Source organism: Hydra vulgaris, chromosome 03, assembly GCF_038396675.1.
Source record: "Hydra vulgaris chromosome 03, alternate assembly HydraT2T_AEP".
Classification (NCBI taxonomy): domain Eukaryota; kingdom Metazoa; phylum Cnidaria; class Hydrozoa; order Anthoathecata; family Hydridae; genus Hydra; species Hydra vulgaris.
Genome location: NC_088922.1, coordinates 22,044,816 through 22,063,249, shown reverse-complemented (window position 1 = coordinate 22,063,249; position 18,434 = coordinate 22,044,816). Strand labels below are relative to the sequence as shown.

The window sequence follows — 18,434 nt, the reverse complement described above, 5'->3', positions numbered from 1 at the left end:
CGCCTCTGATCCCATAATATTCTAATTTTTTTAACAAAATTGAATGATCTACTGTATCGAACGCTTTCTGTAAATCGACAAATACACCGCATGCAAAATATTTGTCATCGATTGCTTTTCTAATCAGTTCAGTCATTTCAATGAGAGCATGAGTTGTGGAGTGATTGGCACGAAATCCATACTGATGGGTGTAAAAACATTTAAATTTTTCAAGAAAAGCATAAAGCCTAATATGCATTGCCTTCTCAAATAGTTTACCTATATTAGAAAGCAAGGAGATGGGTCGATAATTTGTGAAATCTAGTAAAGAGCCTTTTTTAAATATTGGAATAACTTTGGCAACTTTAAAAATATCTGGGAAAATACCACTTTTAAATGAGTTATTTATAACAGTACAGAGAGGCTTTGAAATAATGTGTGGGACTAGTTTAAGGAGGAATGTAGGTACGCTATTAGGACCAAGACTTTTTTCAGTTTTGAGCTTGTTTGTAATGAGACCAGATATTTCATTTTCAGTAACAGGATTAATAAAAAACGATTTAGCATTTGGAATGTTAAGAAAGTCACTAAATACGCGTTTTGGGGTATGGCTTTGCTAAGTAGTTTGTTATGTATAGTGCTAAAAAAATTGTTAAATATATTAGATACGGCAGTGTGATCAGTGATAAGATTTTCGTTCAATTTAAGTTTAAAAGATGTATTGTGTGTAGAAGGTCTAATATTAATGATTTCTTTTATTCCCTTCCAGGTGTTTTTAACACTATTCAGATTATTATTAAAATACGTAATATAGTATGTTTTTTGCTAAATTTTAATAAATTGGAAATTTTGTTTCTATAAAATTTAAATTTTGTAAATAATTCATTTTTCTTATAAATATTTTTTGATTTTATAAACTTTTTATAAAGTTTGTTTTTAACTGAGATAGATTTAAGTATTCCATACGTTATCCAAGGTTTTGATTTTAGTTTAATTTGTTGGTTGGTTAGTATCTTGTAAGGAGCATGTCGGTCTAAGATTTCATCAAATGTTTTTAAAATAAAAACCATAGACTTATTAACAATAAAATATGGCAAAAATTAACGCTTTAGTGATGTGTTTTTTTACAAGATTTTTGATGTGTCAAACTAACGCGACAAACTATTGAAAAAAAAACTGACTGGAAATTGTGACTGGAATCTTTATAATAATTTTTTTCATACAACCTACTATTTTCAATAAAGTAAAAAAAAAAAAGAAAAAAAAGGTGTTTCAAAAGGTTACATTTGCCCAAATAACACATAAACCCTAATATATAATATATGTGCGAATTCTAACAATTCTATAGTGATGAATCATTATTTCATCTTTTATTATAGAATTGTTAGAATTCTATAGTGAAAGATGAAATAAAGTTTTTTTTCATTTAAACAGATGGACAATAAGGAAAATTCTTTGTAATTTCTGACACTTTCTGATAAAAAGATCGAGAAAAAAAAAACGCAATTCGTCAACTTACCCCTGCTACTAACTTTAGATGAACTCAGAAAGAAGTTTTATTCCCACAAGTCATTGACTACATTCCCAACCCATTTATCATTCGTCTTTGTCTCCATTCCTAACCCACTCATCAAACTTTATGCCCACCCATCTTGCCCACTCATCAAACTTTATGCCCACTTATCTTGCTTACTAATGCGGTAGTGGTGTAGTGGTAGTGCGCTCGCTTCATAAGCGAGAGGTTCCGAGTTCGATCCCCCACCACGTCCCTGGTAGTACCGCGCTCAACTTGTTTCTCCGCGCAGCGGCCTTGTTCGTCAAGGTTCGTGTTTCGGAGTTATAGAGTTGAGAGAGGGTTATAACCACAATTAAGTAGCCTCCTCATCTGTAGTGGCCTTCTGGGCCTTGGGGAGGTGAAATAACAAAAAAAAAAAAAAAAATCAAACTTTATGCCCACCCATCTTGCCCATCATTTCATGTCATCATCTTACCATAGTATCAAAAGTTAAAATGTATAAATGGTATTAAAGTACATAAACGGTATTTAAATATTTATAACGCTTTAAAAATATGAAAACAGTTTTGAAAATTTATAGGAAAATATATTTAATATTTTATTACTCCCATATAATTAGAGAAAATATTAAAAAATTATAAAATTTCAGAAAAAAAGTGTGTATATATATATTTATATATATATATATATATATATATATATATATATATATATATATATATATATATATATATATATACCCACGCACACATACACACACATACACACACACACACGCACACACACACACACACACACACACACACACACACACACACACACACTTTTAGAACATTAATAATACAAAAATATAAAATATATAAACTTTTCAATCATAATATAGACTCAAGTATGCCTCTCTTAACTGTATTTTCTTGATATCTTTTTCTGACTTCAACTAAATTAAAATAAAATTGCCATTATTACGTTTCGCTTCAAATAAACTTGTTACCAAATATATTTATTATTAAAATTTTTATTTTTCACATTATTTAAATAATCTTTTAAATAAAAACAAAGTATAAATAAAATATAAGGAAGATGGGGTAAGATGACGATCGTTTTAAAAATCCTTAATTTTAGCAAAACTGCCAGTCATGAAACAATAACATTTTGTTAGTATGTTTATTTTATTATAATGACTGATTGATTGCCTGCATGAGTTTTCAGTTTGCAAGTAGAAAAACTCTGCCCAAACACGTGATCAGATAAAACTTATCATCTGGTCACGACGATTGGGCAAAATGATATACTATGCATTTTCTGCCTCTAGCACTACAATATAAACATGCTTTACAAAAAAGCAACCGTAAAAAAGTTTCTCCTGTGGATTATCACCCATTAGCTATAACCCTATACTTAGAAGATATTTTTAAACATAAAAAAAAATTACGTAGGGGAAGTTTGTGTACTTAGAGCCGGAATTTTTTAATGCCCAAATTTAAGGCATGTCTAAAAATGGCGAAACTGATATGATCATATCTCCATACTAACTACCTAGTATTAATGTAGATATAATGATTTAAATCATAAAAGTCTGTCATGTAGAAGGGTTTCAAAATTGGTGGCCCAAGATACAATAAGCTTCTTTTTAATTGTACTTAGGGACACTAGCCATTTTACCTAGGGCTGCTATCTGAAAATTAGGTTTGAACTCCATAATAAATTGACAACAAAGATAGACAGATAAATTTAAATTTATTTAATCTTAGATTGCTTTCAACAAATTTATCTAGTGTTACTTGATTACAACACTTAAATAAATAACAAAGTTGACTAATAGTTCTGAGCAAAATTGACAAATAAGTCTAGGCGGAAAGTGGTAGTCCCAAAACAACCGTGAGAAAAAAAAAATCTGCCCGATTCGAAATTCAACAATCTAACTCAATATCAAACAAATTCTTTATGCACATATGGACCTAGGTACAAACTATATGGCCTTAGATACAAGAAACAATAGCCTCATAAAAACATCATCTATTAACAAACGAGAAATACCACAAAGGATAATATTTAAAAATCAATCAGTGGTAAATAAAATTTGTTGTTCATTTGAAAGAAATCCAGATTTGACGAATAGAGAAAGATTTCTGATTTTTTAAGAAAAATGAAGACAGTTCTACAAATGCATGGCGTATTGGTTAAAGATGTAAAACAAGAAAGACGATTAATACAGTTTAAGATTTGATGAAGACATGGTCAATGATAAGCAAGAAAATTCAAATAATAATTAAGCAGAAGTTAATGAGTACCATCAGTAATATCTTATTATGTTACTAAAAGCATTTTTATACTCTTTAAGTTCTTTTCTTTAAATTAAAGTTCAATTTGTAAAAAACAGATCACTTTTTTGAATTTTTTTTCAAATGTTTCTCCTTTCTCATTGTTTTTCTTTCTATTTTGTGCAAAAAATATCATAAGGGGGTAAAAATTAGTTTAAAAACTGATCATATATATGGTGCATTAAAAAAATATTAAAAGAATACAGAGGAATTTCTCAGGATAATAAAGCCTTGATAAATAATGATAGTGTGGTAATGTGCTTACTTTATATTAGCTTATCATTATAAAAAACACGGAACATTTACCCTTTACTGCAAGTGCACATTTTTATCAGTATGCCACATTACATGGATAATGCTTGATTCGTAAATAAAAATTAAGGTTTTAAAAATTGTTGTCATTTAATGAAATGACATATAATATAATGAAAGACAATAGTCTAAAAATTTGTCTTGTAATTTTTTTCACTTTTTTGGAAAAAATATTAAAAATTATTAGTTAACTATTGTGAGATAATTTGCACACACACTATCATAAGATTATTTGTACACACACTATTGTGAGATTATTTGTACATTCACTATTGTGAGATTATTTGTACACACACTATTAAGAGATTACGAGAGGCAACAAGAAAACCAAAACAAAAACTTTTTGGTTTTAAACAAGCTAATCACAAAAAATTTAAATACATTATCTAATTTCAATAAAAAATAAAAATACCTGTAGCTTTGAATTAGTTGTTTCGTGATAATGTACATTACTGCAATCTCGAACTTTGTAATATTGTGATAATCTTGAACAATAATAAAACTTAAAATTATAAAAACAATACAACAGTGTTATATAAACACATAAAACAATAACCAAATAATTAAAATATTTAAACATTGTTTTAAGGATTTCTTGAATGAATCCTAATACTAAATTATTTTTCACAAAAATGCAGTTTTAAAGTAAATCATCTTATCTATAAGATGATATATACAGTAACTTTGCAATAGTCTTGATTTACAATTGACAAGAATTTTTTAGTGTACTTTTAAAGTTAACAGCAACTTTACATTTGTATCATTTTACATTTTTACAATAATACCATTTTACATTACAGCATCTTCATATCACCTTCTATCACCTTCATTGTTAATTTACAGTTTTATAAAACATATTTTTTTACAATGAATGTGTGTTACTACAAATCAACTTGGTTGTTATGTAAGTATATTTAAGCAACATACAACATATTACAACATATTTAGGCAACATGTGTTTTAAAGCTTGATCTTTTGCTGATGTAAGCTTTGGTAATCATAAAGTAAATTTAATTGTATATTGATATTGTTTATGAATGAATTTTGATTATGATTTTATTATTATTATTTTGCTTTCATATTTTTTTTAAGAACCAAGAAACTTAATGGTTGAAGCATCTTTAATACTCTGAATAAAAAATTTCAATATCTTTTTAATGTAATTTTTTATGTTGATTTATGCTCTAGTCTAGTTACTTTTGCAGGCTTCTGTATATTAAGGAGCTAAAACTTGTAACAAACTACTAGTCTTTTAAAAAGTCTTGTAATGAAGTATATACGTATTGAAGGCTGATAACATGTAAGTAAGTTGCTTCTACATAAACTAAGGGTTTAGGTTGGGGCAGCGATGAGTTTTTTTTCATTATTATTTGTTTGTGTATACATGTGTGTAACACTCCCTTGTAGCAGTAAGCTATAAGAGAGTCAATGTAGCAGCATGCTATAAGATAGCTGATGTAGCAACACATCATGCATGTTTTACAGTAAAAAAATAAAAACATTCAGAATGCTTTTATTAAAAAAATAAATAAATAAAAACATTCTTGCCTTTTAATTTGCGTTTTTGTGGTTTTTTAAAAAAAATTTAATTAGTTTCCTCAATTAAATTAATGCATTTTAGCATAATCTGACCTTAATTTTGTATTATGTCATAGAGTAGTAAGGTGCTGTTTTTTATATAAAAATCTTTACTATAGGAATATATATATATATATATATATATATATATATATACATATACATATATATATATATATATATATATATATATATATATATATATATATATATATATATATATATATATATATATATATATAGTTCTATAGTTTGTTGCATTTGGGAAGCACATAAATAAAAAAATGATTCTTACTCCAACACATGCGTCACTTTTAATTACTTTTGACTTTTGTCCAACATTTGCGTTTTACTTTTGACTTTTGTCCAAGATTTGTAATTAATCGTTTTTTTTTAAATGATTAATTTACAAATTAATCGTTTTTTTAAAAAACCGCAAAAATGCAAATTTAATTGACTAGAATGTCTTTAAAAACATTCTGAATGTTTTTAACAATATAAACAATGTTTTTATTTTTATTTTTTTAATAAAATATTTTTTTTTTTTTTTTTTTTACTGTAAATCATGCGCGGAGTGTTGCTACATCGACTACCTTATAGCCTGACTCGCAACAAAGTGCTACTATATCGACTGACAAATAGCCTGACTCGCAACGGAGTGCTGCTATATCGACTGACAAATAGCCTGACTCGCAACGGAGTGCTGCTACATCTACTATCTTTTAGCCTGACTCGCAACGCAGTGCTGCTACATCAACTGAGGGTTTGGTTGGGGCAGGCAGTCTATCAATTAATTAAAAAAAAAATTCTGGTCTTGCATTTTAATTTTTACTTTTTGTCAACAAAATACAGAAAAAACTTTCTGACAACATATATGAGTTCTATATATATATATATATATATATATATATATATATATATATATATATATATATATATATATATATATATATATATATATATATACATATATATATATATATATATATATATATATATATATATATATATATATATATATATATATATATATATATATATATATATATATATATATATATATATATATATACATATATATATGTATATATAAATGATTTACAGTAAAAAAAATAAAAATAAAAACATTTTATTAAAAAAATTAAAAGTAATAACATTTTATTTAAAAAAATAAAAATAAAAACATTGTTTATATTGTTAAAAACATTCAGAATGTTTTTAAAACATTCTGGTCAATTAAATTTGCGTTTTTGTGGTTTTTTAAAAAACGATTTATTTGTAATGAAATTAATGGTTTTTACTTTCGTCCAACACGCAAATGTTGGACAAAAGTCAAAAGTAATTAAAAGTGACGTATGTGTTGGCGTAAGAATCACTTTTTTCCTTCCGCTCTTCCCAAAGACAACAAACAATAGATCTATATACATATATATATATAATTATATATATATATATATATATATATATATATATATATATATATATATATATATATATATATATATATATATATATATATATATATATAGTACTATAAATTGTTGCATTTAGGAGTACGGAAGGTAAAAAATGATTCCTTTTTCAACAAATACGTCACTTTTAATTACTTTCATCCAATATTTCCATAATGTCAGAAAGTTAAAATCATTAATTTAATTACAAATTAATTGTTTTTTAAAAAAACCGCAAATTTTATTGACCAAAATGTTTTTAATAACATTCTGAACGTTTTTAAAACGTTCTGAATGTTTTTAAAATGTTCTGAATGTTTTTAAAACGTTCTGAATGTTTTTAATAATATAATCAATGTTTTTTTGTTTTTTTATAAAATATTTTTATTTTAATTTTTTTTAGTGCAAATCATGCATGGAGTCCTGCTACATCGACTGACAAATAGCATGACTTGCAAGGGAGTGCTGCTACATCGACTGAGGGTTTGGTTGGGGCAGGCAGTCTATCATGTAATAAAAAAAAAATTCCGGCCTTGCATTTTAATTTTTACTTTTTGTCAACAAAATACGGAAAATTTGTGACAACCAGTTAGGTGATATATATATAAATAAATATATATATATATATATATATATATATATATATATATATATATACTATATATATATATATATATATATATATATATATATATATATATATATATATATATATATATATATATATATATATATATATATACTTAGACTTTCATTCAACATTTCTGTGTTATTATAAAGCCAAAACCAATAAATTAATTGCAAATGTAAATATTAAATTACCGCAAAATGGCAGATGTTTGTTTTTATTTTTTAAATGTTTTATACTGTTTTTATTTTTCCATTATATTTGCCTTATTTATTTATTTTTTATTGACTGATTTATTTAGGGATTGGCACAGCGGAGTGTACATACATTGACTAAAATTGGTAGAATATGTCAAAAGTGCCTAAGAGATTCTGGAAAATGAGAAATTGAGATATTATTGAGACTTATTGAGGGATTGTTGGAAAACTAACAAATGGAACACTCGCCTAGTAAACTCTACCAAATTAAAATAATATGTTTTTATAAACATCTCTTTTCTAAATAAATATTCTTTTAAACAAACATTTCACATACAAAAAATATACCTTTTTTGTTTTTTTTCAGGTAGATTATTTTTAAAATTGTTATAACAAAGTCGACACAAACTCTTATGCTTGTTGTTTTTGTAGTAATCACCAATTATTTCCTTTAAGCAAGAACTACACTAAAAAAAAATTTGAAAAATGATAGAACTTAATACATTATTGATTTCAAGATGATTTACAACCTTTTTTTTAATTAACTTGTTTTTGCATGCAGCTTATTCATCAAGATTCGTGTTTCAGAATTATAGGGATGAAACAGAAATATAAGACTAACTTAAGAAAAAAATAAAATGAGCAACTTCTTTTAAATATAATAATCACCTGGCCACTATATTTAAGGTGGCTTTTACAACCAGTATAAGCAACTTATCTTAAATTATAATAAAAATGTTTAGGCATATAACTAGTAATTATAGAAAAATGAAAAAAACTGTAACTTACTTTATCTTTTAAACCATAATTGCAAATAAGCTGAACAGATGTTCGAAGTGTTTGAAGACCACCAAATGAGCAATAAAACTGGATTTTTTTATTGCAGGGAATATTGTGGTCATATGTACCTGGCCCAGGAATAGTTTCTCTTTTTATTTTTGGAAATCTTGAGTCGCCACATTGAAATGGTTTTAGTGCAAGTTTTATCTCTTTTTTCTCACTTATTATTGGTTGATAAGATGGAGGTCCTGGTCCATCTTCCTATTCAATAAAACAAAATTATAAAAATCAATATAAGGTAATATAAAATTTAGCTTTACTGTTTGTAACTTAAAAATTCAAGTTAAAAAAAAACTCACTTTTAAATATGTTAATAGCCTTATTCATAAAGTTTAAATCATGTTAGTTATTATTAACTTTATTTAATCAAAATACCCCTGGTGTCAATACCCACCATGCTGCATTTGAGTGAATAAAATTGGAAAAAAATTAATTTTTTAATTTGAGCTTCTGAACCCTCATTAGTTAGATTAAAAGTAAGTGATAAGTGATTTTTTTTTGTCAAAAGATAATGAATACAAAATTAAAAAAATCAGTTCAAACTTTAGCTATCCCTCCATTAATATCAAGGACTCTCATGTTTTTTTGTACCAAAAAATTAAACCTATGTTTATTAATGCATGCAAGTAAACTTTATGGTAAAAATAGAGAAAAATAACTATTATTTGGTTATAAAAATATTATTGATTGCATTCCAAATATTATACAACAAAAACAATTTGAAAACAACTAAAAAGTGTTCATTTGTAAAATAAAAAAAATGGGTTTTAACCTGCTTAACTTGTTTAATTACTCAATAACAATGAATATTTAAAATAAAATATTTTTAACATACTTCCCTTCACTAAAACAATAAAATTTTACTAACACAATAAGTGATTACCTGGGTACTTAACAGTGTTGGTAAAGTTGGGCATTAAGATAAGAGTTAATTGTGTTAGTTTTTGCTGATTACATTTAATCAAATTATTCACATCAGTTATTCTTAATCCCATTCAATCGTGCGGATCATGTTAGTTAATGTTGATCTCAATTAAATTAATCATGCTAGTCATATTTTATAACATAACTAAATATGTTAAAAATATATGAGGAGCTTATCTGCAAAACGCGCTAATTCACAAAAATAAAAATTTTGAGTTAATTCTATTTCTACGTTTTATATATGATCTATCATCAATTTAAATATCGGACCAATTAAAAACTTTTGGTACTAAAAATGGACAAAGAAAATATCAATTTCTGTTGATGCGCAACAAAAGTAGTTTAGTTTTTTGTTGTTTTCTCAAAATCAGTTTACTCGGACTTTTATATGAGGAGCCAATGCGACAAAAAGCGCATTTTGCAAATGGGCTCCTCATATGTTAAGATATTTAATTATGTTATTAACAAATATGGTTAACAATAACTTTTTTATCATTAACCATATTCAATTAATATATTGATTCTAATAAATTTTTTCCCTTAAATCATTTCAATCATAACTAACATTTTTCATAGATTTTCAAATCAAATTTAACATGAATTCTAAAACCAATTATTTCAATTTTGATTTATTTGATCAAACAAATAAAGTATAAACAAATTTAATTAAAAACATACAATTAACTTTTGAAACCTTTCTGCAGTTCTTGCACCAATAATGTAACCTTTTTGAGACATTGGTCTTAATTTAATTTCATCCATATTGATACTAAAATTTACAAACAACAATCATAAGTTGTATTATATTTATTATACGCAAAATATATTTATATTTATTTTAAATGTCATAAAATATAATATTTGAAACAAGAAAAAATTATTTCCAAAATATTTGCTACATATTTTTTTGGATTTTTAAAAATATTTATAATACTTTTTCCAAAATGATTGCTAAAAGTTTAAGCTTTGTTTTTGTTTGTATATTCAGCGATAAATTTAGCTAACTGTATTATTGCTGTGATTATGACAACCTGTCATTGAGATTAATTTCACTAACTGTATTATAGCATTAAAGTTGTTGTTAAAAATTAAGGTTTTCGTATTTTTACTATTAAAGCTCAAACAAACAGATAACTAAAATCATCTGTTTTAAATTTTAACCAATTTTGTTTGTTGTCAATTCAGTTTTGAAATATCATTTATTTGTATTACCTTATTAACTTATTTTACAACTTAAGCTTTACAGAGATTAATTTAAAAAAACTTTACCTTTTTAACAGTTACAATTCAACAATAAAATATCAGAGACAGTTCTGTTTAATAAAATTATCTCTGATTCTTAATGATTTTAGAAATTAGAAGATCATTTCTGATTTCTTATTTTTTATTCTTTTGATGTTTTTGTAACTATTTTTCATTTACATCTTACAGATATGCAGCATAAAAAAAACAAGCAAACCAAAAAAGCATCACAACAACTAGCGCAACAGCTTAAAATCTCACATTTTACTGAGAGCTATAGTTCAGATTTCAAAAATCATTTAATTTAAGGTAGTACTAAAATATTAAAATTGTGAAAAGAGTGATTTTAGGGTTTTCAGTTTAATATATGTAAAATTTAATTCTGGTTTTAAATATACAATACTTTTACATGGTTTTGTAATCAAATCATGAGATATGTCAGATCACGTTATCCTGCTATAATATGTCAGTATAATATCAATATATTATAATATATCTATATAATATAATATCTATATATTATAATATCTATATATTATAATATATTAAATATAGCTATATAGCTATAATATGTCAATATAATATCCTGCTATAATATCCTGCTATTATAAGTCAGATCAGGTTATCCTGCTACTGGTAACATGTAACCCAGTACAATCTGCTTCATGTCCTGCTGCCTTGTAGGATACGTCTTTTTAGGCAAAGGCTAGGAGATGCCAACTCCGATTTAAAACACCCCCTGCCTTGGGGCTCTTGGTTGAGTAAAGGCTAGAGATGGTGTCTTGATAAAAATACTTATTTTGGGCAGATGTTAAATGCACCCGGCTACTGTCTTGTAGAAGGCCTCCTAGGCAAAGACTTAAGGGGTAAACAGATTCTATCTGTTGACCAGCCTCGCACCCCTTCTTCATCTATTAGGCTGGCGCAGATGTATTTTTAATACATTGTTTCCAGTTTAGGATGTTGAATGCTGGATCTTCTTGACTCAATGCATGGGTTTTGCTTGTGTCTCTGTTTTTATGACTAGGCAACTCATTCTATTATCTCCTAATGAGGGTACAGCTCTAAAACTCAGTTTTATGGTTCTGAGGCCGGCTGGTAGTCAGGTTTCTTGAACTCTGTGGTAGCTCTCAGAGAGGCTGATTCCATCAACAGCTGAAAAATATCAAAGTATTAACAGTGCCATGTTGCGCATGGATTGTGTCCCTGTTTGTACTTTTGGTGTGCATTGAGGAGACCACATTTGGAGCCCTTAGTTACGGCTTAGGGTTTATTTGTAGTAATGAGGCAATTGCTATTAAACGGTGTTCTGAGTACTATCTATGCTTTGAGTCAAGTTCTTCAATCTAATTTTAAAATAAATAAAGGACCAAAAACTATAAAACACAAAAACGCACCATTATCACCAAGTTCTCTAAACCTACCGTTCACTAATATTCGTGGTCTTCGAAGTAACTTTTCTTCTGTTGAGTCTTATCTCTTGCAAAGTTCACCAGACCTACTTGCTCTTTGTGAGACTAATTTGAGTTCAGCTGTCTCATCTTGTGATCTTAGTGTTGATGGTTATCTTCCTTTAATTCGTAAAGACTCCAATAGTCACATGCTTGGCCTGGGCATTTACATTCGTAAGAATTCAGCCATTTGTCGTGAAACTAGATTTGAATCCACAGACTATTCTTTCATGTGCTTTCGTTTAGCACCACTTCACTCTATAGCCTTTCTATTTGTTCTATATCGCTCTCCTTCATCTCAAGACTGCACTCTTTTTAATGTTATTTCTGATCATGTTGACCAAGCCCTCTATCTTTATCCATCAGCTAATATAGTTGTTGTCGGTGACTTGCTCACCACTCTGAATGGCTTGGCTCTAGTGTCAGTGACTCTGCAGGCATTAAAGCCCACAACTTTTGCCTTTCTCAATCCCTAACTCAAATAGCCAACTTTCCAACTTGCTTTCCTGACAACCCAAATCATCTACCTTCTCTACTCGACTTATGTCTTGTTTCTGATCCTAGTCAGTGCTCAGTTTCTCCACATTCACCCTTAGGTTCCTCTGATCACAGTTTGATCTCTCTAAAACTAATATCTCATTCTTCTTCATCACTTGAATCCCCCTATTATCGAACCTCTTACAACTACAGTAAAGCTGACTGGGATCCTTTGGGTAGAAATGATGATGGCCTTTGGGTAGAAATCTTTCGTCTTCCTGTTGACAAATGTGCTTCTTAAATATTGGGATTGCCAATCAAAACCATTACTTCCATATTTATCAGCAAAACAATTCTCCAGAAAACAGACGTCTATTTATTACTGCTAGAAACAATTGTAAAAAGGTTTTGTCTAACGCCAAAACCCGCTATTCTCAGGTCATGAAATCTCGTATCTCCTCTCAAAAATTAAGCTTTCGTGACTTCTGGAGAATCTTTAATAATATCAATAATTAGGGCAAATCTATAATTCCACCTCTCTTGTATGGTTCAGACTTTGTCACCTCATCTAAAGACAAAGCCGAATTGTTTGCTAAAAACTTTTCATCGATATCATCTCTTGATTCCACTAGCTGCGTTCTACCTGGTATTGCCAACAAACAAACAGGTTGATCTATTGCTTGACATTCATATCACTCCAGCATCTGTATCTAAAGTGATTTCCTGCCTAGACTCTTCTACAGCTTGTGTCTCAGACAACATACCTGTTATTGTCTTGCAGAAGTGTTCTACGGAGCTGTCGTCTATACTCTCAAAACTATTCAACAAGTGCTTACCAGAGTCTTGTTTTCCAGCCTGCTGGAAAGCGGCATCTGTTATCCCTATCTTCATAAATTCTGGAGAGCGATCTAATTTGTCTAACTACCGTCCCATAAGTCTTCTTCCTATGTTAAGCAAGGTTTTTGAATCTTTAATTAACAAACACTTAATTTCTCATCTTGAATCTAATAACTTACTTTCTGACCATCAATATGGATTTCGATCTTCTCGTTCTACAGCTGATTTGCTAACAGTAATAACTGACGGGTTTTATCGTGCATTAGATAAAGGTGGAGAGGTTAAGGCCATCGCTCTTGACATTTCAAAAGCTTTTGATAAAGTTTGGCATGCTGGTTTGGCATGCTGGTCTGGCAACATCTTTAAGATCATTGAATCCTTCCTTTCCAATCGCAGCATAAAAGTTGTCCTCCATGGACAACACTCTTCTTCTTATTCTGTAACTTCAGGGGTTCCTCAAGGTTCTATCCTTGGCCCTATACTCTTTTTAATTTACATCAACAATCTTCCAGATATTCTCACATCTAAGGTGGCATTGTTTGCTGGTGATACTACCATTTATTCTTGATGTGATAAGAAACCAACACCCTCTGATTGCTTGGAGGGGGCATTTGAGCTTGAAAAGGATCTCACTTCTGCTACAGCATGGGGCTTACAGTGGCTGGTGAACTTCAGATAAAAAAATTTTCAGCCAATCGTTATCGCAATAATTTAGATCTTCCTATATTTATGAACGGTGATGTATTTGATGTGTCACCTACTCTTCATCTTCTAGGATTACCTCTTACTTCCAATCTTCCTTGGAAACCATATATCAAATCAGTTGCAAAATTAGCATCTGCTAAGGTTGCACCTCTTTATCGAACTCGTCACTTTCTTACCTTCGGATTCTATTCTCTATCTCTATAAATCTCAAATCCAGCCTTGTATGGAATACTGTTGCCATATCTGGGGCGGATCTTCTAATGATGCCCTTTCTCTTTTAGACAAGGTGCAAAAACGTATTGTAAACATAGTTGGACCTGCTCTTGCAGCCCACCTCCAACCATTATCACATTGTCATAATGCTGCTTCTCTTTCTCTTTTCTACAAACGCTATAATGGGCACTTCTCTAAAGAGCTAGCGTCTCTTGTGCTATCTACTAAAATTCATTCTCGTGTTACTCGTCATTCAGTTAAGTGTCATCCTTTTTCTGTGACTGTTCCTAAGTGCTCTAAAAACGCTTATTTGTCTAGTTTTTTTCCTCAAACATCAGTTCTTTAGAATTCGCTTCCTTCATCTTGCTTTCCTGATTCATATAATTTGCAATCTTTTAAGTCGCCCGTCAATCGTTATCTTGCTCTACAATCTTCATCTTTTCTCTTTCAGTAACTTCCAACTTTAATTAGTGGCTGCTTGCAGCCTTGTTGGAAGCAAAGATGTTTAAAAAAAAATGTGATTTTTAAAAACCAAAGTATAATTTTATTTGCTAAGTAAAATTTTAGCAATGCCAAACAAGATTTAGTTTTGCTCCAATATTATGAATAAATCATTTTTTTTAAACAGAGATCCCTATTGAATCTTTGCAAATAAGTTTAGAAAAAACATCAGATCAGAAAAACAATCAGCTTATTTTAATGGTGGCTAGTAATCAACTCAAATGTTTATTTTTACTAAAATGCTTATTTTTACCATTTGTAAATTTTCAAAATTGCAGAATATAATATCTTAAGATCTAAAGGTGCAATTACAATGAAATTTTCAGGATATATTCATTACAGTCATATTTAGGAGTTGTACTAAAAGTAGGTTCCAATGCAAATCAGTTCATGAAATATTGTCATATATATCCACCACATGATACCTGCAGCTAGCTGAATATGGTAAATTTACCTTTACTCCAAAACTATATCTATTCAACACATGATTCTAATACAACTCCTACATCAATATGAGATCTTTATACTAATTAAGTTTTAGAACAAATAAATGATCTTGATATATAGCATTTTTCTTTGTCTGTGTTTTAAGATTTTTTAAATAAGCAAGGCTTTAAAAAATATTTGTTACAAATTGTTTCAAAATGTTTATACTTTTGTTTTTGATATATAAAACATCAAATTTGAATTTTTTAAATTGATTATTTATCTTTTTAACTATTGCTTTAGTACCAACTTTAAAAGTTAATATCAGTGCTTTTCTAGCTGGTGATATCAAATATGAAAAAATAGTTAAAAGAAAAAAAAGTGATTTATTTTTCAAAGCAAGTTAATACCTGGCGGATCATGTTGTTATAAATAATTGTTTTAACTCAAAAAGTGATTGTCACACTTCCAACCAAAATTATGTGACAAATAAAATCACTAATCAATCACAATAAGTTGTAAACATACTTTAATTATCATATATTCAAACTTATTTATACAATAATATTTATCATCTATTTAAAAACTAAACGATTGTCCTCTTCAAACGTTTTATATATTGGAAATGATGTATGGTACAAAAAAAAGTCATATTAGAACATTTACTAAATGCTAAAATGAAATTACACAGCTACATAAAACAAGAAACACATTATTGTTTTTTAACTAGAATGACCATTGTTCCAGATTTTATGTAGAGTGCAGGGAGAAACATAATTAAAAATAAAATTTTAATTGCATCCTATTACATAAAAACTGAGATAACCAACCGCTTTTTAATTTATGACTTATTTAGGAAGATTTTCTACAGTTTATTATTCTTAGTGATAAGTTTAATTATTTGTTTTTTGGTAATACAATTATTAATATTTATTATACCTTTCCTTAATATTTAATGTTGAGTAAATTATTTTTGAAGGCAACCATATAACAACTTTTCATGCTGATTTTATTTCTGTGTGTTTTAAATAAGCTAAATATTTTTAATAAGCTAAAAAATTTAATATAAAAAAAAAATTAGTTGCAAGTTACTCATTAAAAAAAATAACTTTTACATAAGTTGTTTTTAAAATTTCTCTACTTAATTTTAGAATGTAACTTTGCTTTTTATTTTGAGGATTCTGAGAACATGTTATTTAAAATAATTTTGAAACAATTAATTTTACTGATTGAATATGATTTATGAATGTTTTATATCAAATGGAATAAAGGAATGCTTTAATATTATTAGAAATTCAGTAACATTGGTAGGGTAAAAGTTAATAGAAATTATATTAAGAATTTTCAAACTTAAATTTATTTAACTCAAAATGTACAATAAAACAAAGCATTAATTACCATAAAATTGAAAAAAAGCCAAATTACAAAAGCCACAGTAGATACAGCTAACATTAAAATTTTGTCATGCGTTCATCAATTTCTATTAACTTTGCTTTAGATATAGTAAAAATATAAGATGAAATATTAAGAAACTAGTTAAACATTTAATATCATAACCATGAAAATAAAAAAATAAATATAGAATATTAAAGGGGTTCAGATTTTTACTTGTTAAACTTTATTAGATGTAACTCAAAATCTAATTTCCTAGACTAAATCCATTCAATTTAGTCAATCAATTAATTTTAATGCTTTAATTTAAGTCTATTACACCAACAAATAATGTTGGTGTAATAGTGTTAAGTCATTAACACTATTACACCAACAGTAATTGTAATCGATAATATTTTTAAATGAGCATTTAATTTAAATGCTTGGTATGTCTGCTATTCCTTACAAAATGAGTTCTCCCAATTTTAAATTCTAAAATATATATCAGATGAACCAGAATTAAAAAGTATATTGCTAGACTAGTATTAAAAAGTATACTGCTAGACTAGGAGGACCATAAGTTATTTTATAAAATGCACATAAACATACATATAAATATCGTATAAATGATACAGAAGCATACAACATACAATGTTATACTATAACATACAATGTTATACTACAATATTATTATAGTATTTATTAATAATATAGTTATTATTAATAACATACAATGTTATACCATAACATACAATGTTATACTATAACATACAATGTTACGTACAACAATACATTTTACAATGTACAAATGTTATACTATAACATACAACAATACATTTTAAAGCACAGATTTAAAGCACACAAGACACAAGTTCATCTTTTTATACAATGCTACTTCTTGACATTTCAGACATAAATATTTTTAAAAATAAATAATTAATGACATTAAAAATAAACAAAGATTACAATTTTACAGATTTTCTGAAATAATTTATAATTAATTAATTAATTGAAGATCTTAAACTTTGAAAACCTGTTTTCTTGAAACTGTCAAATATGAATAACTGTTTTTTGTGCTATACACCATCGACATATAAAAATACTTTTCTGTATTTTAAAGATTTTTAAATTCTTTTTTTTTTTACTTCAAACGTTCGTTTTTTCAATAACATTGGTAAAGTTAGATTGGCTGACCCTAGTACTTGTTTTTATGTGCACAAATGGCATTTAACAAGCTTTGAGATTTAAGAAAAAGCTTTCGGTTGCTTTGGTAACGATATAAGTTATTAATACGGTGATTTGCTTAATAAACGGGTTCATGGTCTCAGTTGCGTTCCGTAAATTATCTCAAAATCTTTTAGTTAGATAAATATTTGCGGAACGGAACTGAGACTATTTTTTTTTTTTTTTTTTTTTTTTTTAAGTTTACAATGTTAGTCGTGTTACATAATTCATAAACCGTAAT

The 18,434-nt window shown here is 27.7% G+C and overlaps 1 protein-coding gene across 4 annotated transcripts; it reads right to left on the bottom strand.

Moving 5' to 3' along the window:
* Positions 1 to 2,059: 2,059 nt before the first annotated feature.
* Positions 2,060 to 18,209, bottom strand: LOC100214475 (uncharacterized). 4 transcript variants are annotated; one of them, XM_065792643.1, is made up of 6 exons: positions 17,994 to 18,209; positions 10,425 to 10,515; positions 8,772 to 9,023; positions 8,331 to 8,449; positions 4,541 to 4,613; positions 2,060 to 2,432 (listed from the first exon to the last, which is right to left on the bottom strand). In XM_065792643.1, the coding sequence occupies exons 2-6, from the start codon at positions 10,506 to 10,508 to the stop codon at positions 2,364 to 2,366; spliced, it is 597 nt and encodes a 198-aa protein (XP_065648715.1). In that variant the 5' UTR covers positions 10,509 to 10,515; positions 17,994 to 18,209; the 3' UTR covers positions 2,060 to 2,363. The 4 variants fall into 4 exon arrangements, with proteins under 4 accessions (XP_065648715.1, XP_065648714.1, XP_065648716.1 ...); XM_065792642.1 differs by having other exon boundaries at positions 18,003 to 18,209; XM_065792644.1 differs by lacking the exon at positions 17,994 to 18,209 and adding an exon at positions 16,997 to 17,089.
* Positions 18,210 to 18,434: the final 225 nt, after the last annotated feature.

Excerpts from the sequence above, each read along its gene's own strand:
- LOC100214475 (XM_065792643.1), bottom strand. The coding sequence starts at position 10,508 with ATGGATGAAATTAAATTAAGACCAATGTCTCAAAAAGGTTACATTATT. Across the intron at positions 9,024-10,424 it reads AAAGGTTTCAAAAGTTAATT|GAAGATGGACCAGGACCTCC; the intron begins GTATGTTTTTAA and ends TTTATTGAATAG. Across the intron at positions 8,450-8,771 it reads ATTATGGTTTAAAAGATAAA|TGTAGTTCTTGCTTAAAGGA; the intron begins GTAAGTTACAGT and ends ATTTTTTTTTAG.